General features: G+C 35.9%; 3 protein-coding genes across 4 annotated transcripts; 2 read left to right on the top strand and 1 right to left on the bottom strand.

Annotated features, from left to right (window-relative positions):
- Window positions 1-740: 740 nt before the first annotated feature.
- Window positions 741-3,339, top strand: LOC122589320 (50S ribosomal protein L19, chloroplastic-like). 2 transcript variants are annotated; one of them, XM_043761605.1, is made up of 5 exons: window positions 741-981; window positions 2,228-2,485; window positions 2,575-2,661; window positions 2,759-2,892; window positions 3,007-3,339. In XM_043761605.1, the coding sequence occupies exons 1-5, from the start codon at window positions 865-867 to the stop codon at window positions 3,107-3,109; spliced, it is 699 nt and encodes a 232-aa protein (XP_043617540.1). In that variant the 5' UTR covers window positions 741-864; the 3' UTR covers window positions 3,110-3,339. The 2 variants fall into 2 exon arrangements, with proteins under 2 accessions (XP_043617540.1, XP_043617541.1); XM_043761606.1 differs by having other exon boundaries at window positions 853-941.
- Window positions 3,340-5,625: 2,286 nt separating this feature from the next.
- On the top strand, window positions 5,626-7,259 carry LOC122589419 (elongation factor TuB, chloroplastic). Its single transcript, XM_043761712.1, has one exon. It carries the CDS (start codon window positions 5,709-5,711, stop codon window positions 7,140-7,142), a length of 1,434 nt encoding a protein of 477 aa, XP_043617647.1. The 5' UTR covers window positions 5,626-5,708; the 3' UTR covers window positions 7,143-7,259.
- A 218-nt stretch (window positions 7,260-7,477) lies between these two features.
- LOC122589420 (protein DEHYDRATION-INDUCED 19 homolog 5-like) lies at window positions 7,478-9,718 on the bottom strand. Its single transcript, XM_043761714.1, has 5 exons — window positions 9,363-9,718; window positions 8,676-8,809; window positions 8,458-8,535; window positions 7,891-8,069; window positions 7,478-7,766 (listed from the first exon to the last, which is right to left on the bottom strand). Exons 1-5 carry the CDS (start codon window positions 9,448-9,450, stop codon window positions 7,676-7,678), a joined length of 570 nt encoding a protein of 189 aa, XP_043617649.1. The 5' UTR covers window positions 9,451-9,718; the 3' UTR covers window positions 7,478-7,675.
- Between the last annotated feature and the right edge of the window lie 655 nt (window positions 9,719-10,373).

Below are 10,373 nucleotides of genomic sequence, written 5' to 3'. Positions count from 1 at the left end.
GTTGGCAGGAGTTATGGGGTTGTGTTGTTGGATAACTATGATGGCATTGATCAGTATTTGGATTACATACAGGCTGCTACATGTTTATATTTACACTATTGTCCAAACCTCATATATCATGCACAACAAACTCATTTGTATTCCTTTAAACCTACGAACTCACCAACGTTATGTTGACATTTTCGAGCATTCATTTTCAAGTAATAACAATGCTTAAGGAGAGTGAGCATATGGACATTAGGAAGACTAATAAAGAGATCCTTCATGGACTCCTAGATTGCATTTGAAACATTGAACACTATTTGCAATTGTTACTTCTTTGCTATTTTGAGGCGTGTTGCCTAGACTTTCTGCTTGTGGAAATTACTTTCATTTGGATTTCATTTAGTATTACTCTATTATAAATCCCATGTGCTATGTTATGTTTTTCGTCATATCCTACGATTCCGCCTAAAGTGGAGTGTGACACTGGGGTTTTCTTTTACTTTAAAAAAAACTAGAAAAGATGATAAAATAAAATAAAAAACCGATTTTAAATCGTACAACCGTCCTTGTAAAATAAGTTAGACTTTTTTGATAAAAAAAAACCCGTAAAAAACGTCATGTTTATCTTAATTCACTTCCGATTGGATACCATATTTATGATTATCGGGTTCACCCATGGGTCTCAAATATTAGTTTGAGGGGCAGTTTCGTCAAAGAAAACATAATTCGGGTCATAAACCTCTGCTTTGAAGATCCAACGACAAGAAGGGTTTTGCAATTTCCAATTCCGTCTCTTGAGTCGCCAAAATCATATCATCACAAGAATTAAAAAAAGGAAAAGAAAAGGAGGTGGTTTAAATTAAAACTGATCAGGAAGAAATGCAATCTCTCTATGGGAGAATTAGATTAATCACTAACCACGCCTTAAAATCTTTTGATTCTTCAACCACTTCTAGGTTTGTTGTTTCCTCTCGGTTAATTCCTTCTCATTTCTCGGTAATTTTCCTTTTTAATTGTTTCAAAGATAATTAATTTCTCCACTTCACAGCATTTTTTAGGGATTTTTGCTAAGAAATTCCATATCTTGATTATTAGGGTTCTTTAGAGACATTGATTTGAGTAAAAATGATGATATTTTCCTTTTGTCATTGTAATAAAATTTACACTAAGGCTGTGTAGTAGATGCTAGATAATGTGAGAAAGGTGTTTTATTTGGTGACTATTGCGATTTATTTGTATTGATTGTTTGCTAAATGGTACTTCTTAGTGGGCATAATGTAATCAAATATCAACAATGATAAGAAAAAAGGAAACCTTTACCAAGTGAATTAGCATTACCATTTTGATAGCGTTATAGTGAATAAACGTCATAAAGTGGTCTGATGGCAAAGTCTTGTTTCAACACAAGAGGTTTCAAGTTTAAATCCTTACCGATTAGGCTGATACATCTGAGTCAAAATGGTTCGCCGTCCCTGGCTAACCCGAATTAGTAAAACCTCCTCTGGTAGATATATTTGAATTTCAAACGAGGAAGTATGTATGTCTATCTAGATAGACAGCCAGTATTGTTTTATAGGTTTATTTTGTGAATGGATGAGATATTCCTTGTTGAGGTTATCCGATGGTGGGTGAGTCTTTGACTCATATGTACGTGGCCTATCAGGGTATCCCTGTCAATGTTTTCGAACCCTTCCCTGGCACTTCCAAGATGTTCATCTAGCGAGGTTGAACCTGAGAAATCTTGTGAGGAAATCAGTGGCCTGACCGCTAGGCCACCTTGGCGGTGGTTCATAGGTTTATTGTTTGAAGGTGTTGGTGTGTTTCACTGATGGATGAGACTCACATACTAGTTATGGCTTTTCAACCCTTGCATAATGCATTTAAGATCACACATACTGGAAGCATTTAGTACGACGTTCGTTATATATCTGAACTATTGTTTTGTTTACTGTGTGTCTTGCATCTATACTGTGCAAAACAATTAAGGTCTTTACACCCTTTTTAGTTGGAGAACATGTTTATATAAAGTTTTAAGTCATTGAGTTTGGGTGTTGTGAAGATCTATTTATATAATCTGCAACCAGTTTTTCAGATGTTAGATTTCAGGCTTGGAGATGTTTTTAGTTGTGACCTTTTCGAATCCTGATTATCGTCTTGCAAGCCCTGGTCCTGATTTCCTTATTGAAGTTACCGTTCTAGTAATAAGGATATTATCATTTAACTTCTGATTATCTTTTTTCAGACAAAAAGTTATGGTTCTTTGAGAGAATTACCTGTTTCATGCAAACGTACTGGCATAATCTCAGTAGCATCAGCCTACAAAGAGTCTAGGCCAAGCTTATTGATGGGGGGCCAACTGGTACCCTGCTTGATTAGTAGGGGAGTTACTACATTGGATGATTCACTTAAATCTGATCCACAAGAGGCTTCTGCTGCTACTGAGGTTCCATCACGCATTAAATTCAAGAGGCTCGATAAAACTGCCAGGCACATTATGCAGGCAATAGATCTTGTCTTATCTTCATTTTAATCCTTTTGTTGGAAGTTGATTTTGGTTATCCTAATTTTAAACATGTAATTCATTTGCAGATACTTGATAAAGAAGCAGTGCAGGAAGTCCGGTCACAAAGAGAGATACCTGATATAAGGCCAGGTTATATAATCCAGATGAGATTGGTATGGGAACTGTATTGATAATGTGTACTATTGTTGTATTTGAAGCTTATGAAAAGGCTAATCTTCTATATAAATTCTACAATCCATGAAATGACAGGAAACACCTGAGAACAAAAGACGGGTATCGACAGTGAAAGGAATAGTCATAGCGAGACGCAATGCAGGTCTAAATTCAACAATCAGAATAAGAAGACTTGTTGCAGGAGTTGGGGTTGAGTCGCTACTACCACTGTAAGTGTCCTTGATATTGTTACTGTCTGTTTGCATAAGTATAAGCCTAGCAAGGGTTTTCTGTTACACATTCATGTTGGCCGGCGCTTATATTAAGGGGTTTAATGATATCAGATACTCACCAAACATCAAAGAGATAAAGATTTTGGACAAGAAGAAAGTGAGGAGGGCGAAGCTTTACTATCTCAGGGACAAGATGAACGCACTCCGGAAATAGAAACCACCAGTTTGCTAGCATTGAAAGCGAGGGGCATGCCCTAGTGGGTGAGTTCAGTTGGGTTGCTGTGCAGCAACCATTATTTTTGCTTATTGAATTATAGAATCTTAAATTTACTCCCTTCTTGCTTTAAGAATGTTATAATGAAACCAATCATCTAGTTAATAATTGCAACCCTAAGTGTAGTGATGTGTCTTTCTAACATCTATATGGAGTTATTTTGGATTTTAGATTTGGTACCATGGGCAGTTGCTAGAAAACTGCTACAATTGACATCTAATCTAACGTGCATAATGTCTCGCTCTGTTCTTGAAAGATATTGGCTTCTAGATGGCAACATCTGTTTCTATATCAGTATTAGATTCACGTATCTTGTAAAAAAAAAAATAGTTTTAGCTTGTTTGTTTAGGCAAATCCATGTTAAAATAATGAACCAATAATTGGAGTTTCAATCTGTGAGATACGCTTAATGTTTTTAGAGACTGAACCTAGGGTCAATGTTTATATCATTCAGTGTCTCCTCTATGGTCAATACACACCAATATGAAGAGACGATTTAAACCCATGAATATCTACAGCATCTTCATTATGAAGACGGGTTAGGTACTATGGCCACTTTTGATATCCTGAACATGATTAAAATGTTAAGTTAGTTTTTGGTTTCTTTACCGATCTCAATATGGTTAATTTGCGTTTTATCTTTCATGTGGCATTTATTTGTCACGAAAAAGGCTATGTAAATAAAATTTTGTCGTATAAAAACATCATATTGAGCCGCTAGATTTTTGAGCCAGCTTCCGAAGGATCCTTGTTTAGCACTAGATTTGTGTTATAGCGGGATTGGGATTTGGATACAATAAGTTGAAGAAGTTTACAAAGCTATAAAAAGGGGAATTCTCACATCTCTCCTTCCTAAACCCATTAAAAACTATTTGATCCATGATAAAGGAGGCATACAAGCGAGTCAAGGATTACACACCAACGGGGACCGAGCTACGCCGTGGTGGTGTTATGTATGAAGGTGTCTTACAGGTATATCTGCCTTCTTAGATGATGGGTATGGTACCAATCCAGTACACAGTTTAAGGTTTCCCTGTCAAAATACTCTTAACAAATATTCTGGAGACATAAAGTGATTGTGTATTTGTGTATGAAATGCAGTAAAATAAAAACAGTTTGACCTTTTATAGTCAAAACACATGATACGTTGCAACAAGCAACAAAGTACACTGGACACATGACTCATATCCAAGTATCCAACGATCTTGTTACTTGAACAATCTGAGTGTAAGGACCCCAGCCATATCAAACATCGCACCCAAACAATTCTCTACTCACATACCGAAGGACAAAAATATCATTTGCTCCAATGTGCCCAATTTAACTCTATAATGATGCAGAGTTGCGGGCTAGGATAACTTATTGATCTACCATTCTACATAGATTTGAGGCCCAATTCTAGATGCACCGAAAGCCCAATAACCGCTTATTCCCACGACCCCACATAACAAGTACTGTATACAACATTCACCATCATCAAGTCTTGAAAACCGGACCGAACGTTAAATTGGACAACGGTCGGTTCACGGTTCAACAAGCCAATTGGTCTTATATCAGAAAAATCAAACAATTTATTGATTTCCAAAGATCGTATGATACTATCATGAGATATATATAATACAATTGATGAAATAACAACTTCTTGTTTCTTTAATTTTGATTTTAATAGCTTTAGTTCTGTAACCATAGATTAAGGTCACTCATTCAATCTTCTATAAATGATTTTTACGCTGATTAAAAAGTGAATCCCAATAGACCATACTAGTTATAACAAACAACCGGTCATTATCTTTTTAATACTAATCAAAAGATAGGTTAATAGGAGGGATGGAGAAACAGAGAAAAAAATAGTTAGGGCGTTTGTTTGAGGAAAACACCTCTTGTTTTCCATTTTCGTTTTTCAAGAAAACATGAATTACAGAAAACACGTTTTAATCATAATTTTCTAAGAATGTTGACGGATGAGGTTTTCTTTTTATAATTATCTATGGATGATAAGTTCATTTAAACCAGATGTATGTGATTTAGCTAGAATATCCATATAAATAGCTTAAAACCCTTCTTGACAACCTCTTTAAGATATTATTGAAAATATGCTTGAAATCCATAGAATCAATCGCATTTTTTAAAGTTTTGGTTAAAAAAATAAAGCATGAAGTTACATCTAAGCCATGAATCTCAAGTTCTTTTTGAACATAAAATGATTAAAATCAACCTCAAGTTAGTAGCCAATAATTTGTGGTGAAAAGAATCAAAGATAAATGAATCCCGTTGCATATAACTAAAAACTCAATATAATATATGAACAAAGACAATACACGTCACACACTCACATACACACACAAACACCCATATCGGATCCTTAAAAAAACCCACCATTTCCAACCCAATAAAACCCCCAAATCCACAAACCCCCCTTTCATTTCCCTTTGAGAAATAAAAAGAAAAAAAATCACAAACACACTCTTTCATCCTCACTCACCCTATCCATTCTTCTCCCTCCCTCCCACCCAAAATCCTATCCTTTCACCACCATCCAATGGCTTCCATTTCCGCCGCAGCCACCGCGGCAACCACCTTCAATTACACAACCGCCGCATCCTCCACACAAACCCCACCAAAACCCTCTTCCAGTTTCTCCTTATCTTCTTCCTTCATCTCTAAATCCTCTACTACTCTTTTCCTTAAATCCCCACCACAAAACGCCGCCGTTTCACACCGCCGTCACTCCTTTACTGTCCGGGCCGCGCGTGGGAAATACGAAAGAACCAAACCCCATGTCAACATCGGAACCATCGGTCACGTTGACCACGGCAAAACTACCCTCACCGCTGCTTTGACCATGGCCTTAGCTTCCACCGGCAGCGGTGTCGGTAAGAAATACGACGAAATCGACGCCGCGCCGGAAGAACGTGCCAGAGGTATCACCATCAACACCGCTACCGTCGAATACGAAACGGAAAACCGTCATTACGCTCACGTTGACTGCCCCGGTCACGCTGATTATGTGAAAAACATGATTACTGGTGCTGCACAAATGGACGGCGCAATTTTGGTTGTTTCCGGCGCCGACGGACCAATGCCGCAGACAAAAGAACATGTTTTACTTGCGAAACAAGTAGGTGTTCCTAATATGGTTGTTTTTTTAAATAAACAAGATCAAGTTGATGATGAGGAATTACTTGAATTAGTTGAATTAGAAGTTAGGGAGCTTTTGTCTTCTTATGAATTCCCCGGTGATGATATCCCGATTATTTCGGGTTCTGCTTTATTAGCTTTAGAGGCTTTAACTGAAAACCCGAAAATCGTTAAAGGTGAGAATAAATGGGTTGATAAAATTTATGAACTTATGGCTGCTGTTGATGATTATATTCCTATCCCACAAAGACAGACTGAATTGCCTTTTTTATGTGCTATTGAAGATGTGTTTTCGATTACGGGTCGTGGGACTGTTGCCACGGGTCGGGTCGAGAGAGGGACAGTTAGGATAGGTGAGACAGTTGAGATTGTTGGGCTGAAAGATACTAGGACTACTACTGTTACTGGTGTTGAAATGTTTCAAAAGTTGTTAGACGAAGCGTTGGCTGGTGATAATGTTGGGTTGTTATTGAGAGGTATTCAGAAGGCGGACATTCAACGTGGGATGGTTTTGGCTAAGCCAGGGACGATTACCCCTCATACAAAGTTTGAGGCTTTGGTTTATGTGCTTAAGAAGGAAGAAGGTGGCAGGCATTCGCCGTTTTTTGCAGGGTATAGGCCGCAGTTTTATATGAGGACTACTGATGTTACTGGAAAGGTTACATCGATTATGAATGATAAAGATGAAGAGTCCAAGATGGTTATGCCAGGTGATCGTGTGAAGATGGTTGTTGAGCTTATTATGCCTATTGCTTGTGAGCAAGGAATGAGGTTCGCCATCAGAGAAGGTGGAAAGACCGTTGGTGCTGGTGTTATCCAGTCCATTATCGCGTGATTTCTTTATCTATCTCAAGTTTGTGGTGTCACTTTTGAGTTGTTTGGAGATTTATATTCATAACTGTATGCACTTAATTTTGCATTTTTATGATATCACACATGCTTGTTGCAACTACATTTCTTGGATTTCTTATATTCTAGTATCTTAGCTTAATCATATCATTGCATATATGATCTTGGTTTGATGTGTAGCCCTATGCAATTACCATCTTTATTTGCTTTTGTCGCTTTAATTGAGTTGGTTTTGCAATGTAACAATTTGGTCTTGGTTTCTGCTTCTTGGTTTATAAATCTTTGAATGTCAATATACATGCATCTGAGGTGTAAACTAGATTTAAGTGATGAAGGTTTTGATTAACTTCATTGAACTTGCATAGGTTACAGATACATGATGGATACATAATCTGGTAAATTAAAACACTAATTAATTTAAACCATCAACTTATAGATGATCAAGTATAGCAAAGTTTAAACTGATACAAATGCTAACTTCCTTTACTAATATGGTTTGCGTTTCGAGACGTTTTTACTTCAGAATATGGTGGAAAAGATTAGTTGTTGAATGAATGCTGCTCGATGCCTCTTTTCTTCGTGATCCTTCACTTCTACTTCCTCTTTTGTGCTGCACATTTAACATATGGTTCAGTAGCGGATATTAGACACATAATGGTTTGGTTTTGACATTGTGTTGTATCTGCTAACAAATTTTTTTTTTTTTTAATTCTACTACAAGAAAGAACATATACCTCTTAACATCAGAAGTTTCGCTTGATACTTGATCTTCTTGAAGCTCTGACAGTGGAACATTGTAAAGAAATGCCGATAATGGGTCAGGTGCTGTTTCTTGTATGTTTCCCCTGTCAGCTATTTCTCGTGTGAGACACGCACCGTTACTCCACATACCAGATTTCTGGGATTTTCTCCTCTGCCACCAAGCAACAAACAGGTTAAAGGCTAGAGGTGGAATGATGGGCACGGCTGGTTGATTGGGTGACTAGTCAAATTGGTTTGGGTAACTAGTCAGTCAAAATGGGTTGGGTTAACCTATTAGTACAATTCTTGAACAAGTCCATATTATTAATACATAAATGAATGAAGTAAAAATTAAGCACTACATCAATAAGTTGGAAGGTTGTAAGCATTACAAGTCAACCGGCTTTTCTTACTTTTAACCTCTCACTCGTTCATGTTTTTGCTAAATTTGGTGACTCGACCCATTTTGAACAAAACACAACCCAAATGAGCCAAATCAACTCATTCATAGGTATATCAAATTATCAACTAACAATGCATGTAAAGATGTGTATGAGTACCTTTATCGAATGGACATGGTGAGATGTGAAATGAGAAAGTGCATCTTTGCCCAAATTTGCAGCACATATCGGACAGACCTAAACGAAAATTTTCATTTTAGATAAACAAGTAATCGCAGAAACCAAGATGTTTCATAAGATCTAAGCTCTTGCTAGTCCCATTCAATATACAATGAGACCCACAGATGAATACATCCATAAAAGTGATATATGAATACCGCATTTTTGAGGTCGAAACAGTGTTCTTCTTGCAAATGACAACAAAACACAGGGATTTCGATTTCAACATAACAAAAAGGGCAGGGAAACCAGGCTCTAACATCATCATCTCCATCCATTCCCAAATGATTATCTACATCAAAAAAGATTGTATTATTTTGGATAGAATTAAAATGAACCCAGCTTTAGTTATCTGTCAAGAACTACAAACAAATACAGTTTAAGGGTCAATGAGTAGCAATTTAACAATTTGACAAAGAATTTAAGAACCAATTTCCATCATTTCTTAAGAACCACAGGACAAAAAAGATGAGCACGTCTCCATTATTAACCTCAACATGAAAAACTCATCTCCATTATCTGTCAAGAACTATTGAAGCTCAAGTAACTATGGTTTGACTTCAAAAAGACAAACAAACTATTCTTTACCTCAATAAAAAGTCTTTATTAAAGAACTTCATCAGTTCATCTACAATTTTGGACATCAGAATATTCCGACTCTTGAATTTGACATTAACATAGATGATCAGATCTTATTATGCAACCAGACTACACACACTAACACACAGTCAAGAAAATCTTAAATATATTCAAAACAGTACTATCTCCAAAAAGATTGGATATTTCTTCATAAAGATCAAATTTTAACCAAAATAAAAGCAAAAAATAAGGCTTTAGAGAGTCACCAGAGTTGCTAAGACGGCCAGATTGCAAAGTGTGAACTTGGTGGTGTTTAGCTGAGTGAGTTCTTGAACCCCAAAATTCCATTTCCATTTTATATATCTATTTTTAGCAAGAAATTTCCCGGGGAAAAAAAAAGCTTATGTCTTTAACAAGAAAATCAAGAAAGAGTAAACCCCACAAACAAAAAAAGGCTATGGAGTTTGATTTATAAAGAGAAAATGAAAATTTAAGTTCTGGGTATTAATAAAGATTGAATCTTTGAGGTGGGAGTGTAGTTTGACGACTAGTCAAGTGTGTGTGTTTTATGCGTGAGAAGTGAAGTGAAGTGAAACAAAGCAAAGGGGGAGGTAGAGTCCAAAAGGGATTTTAATGCTCGTACGTTCTAAGTTTACACATACTATTTAGTGCTTCCAAAAACATATATTGGAGTATTAAATATTAACCGGGCCCGGACGATTTTTCTGTCTTTCTCTTCAGAATTTTATATAGTTCTCCGAACTTTTTTATAAGCTCGTTGGCAAGTTTTCACATTTTTGCATTATTTATTGTCATCTATGAACTTACATATAACCAATATATATCGATCAGAAAACGCAAAGCATAGACTTTGTCAACTTTCGGTCATTTATTTTTGTTTAGATGCTTTTTAATCACATAACATAAAGTTGGTCAAAATGTATATTAGTACCCTTAATTTGGTTGACTAGATGTTCTATTATATTGAATTATTAAAATATGTAGTATACTTAGTATAGATTTGGTTAATAAGTTCTTCTACTATCCTAGACTCACTTATTAATCTTTTAGAAATATAATATCATTTATTAATCTAATTTAAGGAGTTAAAATATACATTGATTTAAAAAAAATAATTGAGTTAAAAGTGTTAAAAGTTATTTTAGAGTAATACAGTAGATAATCTTATAAATAAATTATAGAAAAAGGAAATTATGGTTAAATGTAAAACTAACTATTGATATAATTGTTTTACAGACTCTATTATGGATTTTTAT

Source organism: Erigeron canadensis, chromosome 2 (genome assembly GCF_010389155.1).
Source record: "Erigeron canadensis isolate Cc75 chromosome 2, C_canadensis_v1, whole genome shotgun sequence".
Taxonomy (NCBI): domain Eukaryota; kingdom Viridiplantae; phylum Streptophyta; class Magnoliopsida; order Asterales; family Asteraceae; genus Erigeron; species Erigeron canadensis.
This window is presented reverse-complemented; position numbering and strand designations above follow the sequence as displayed.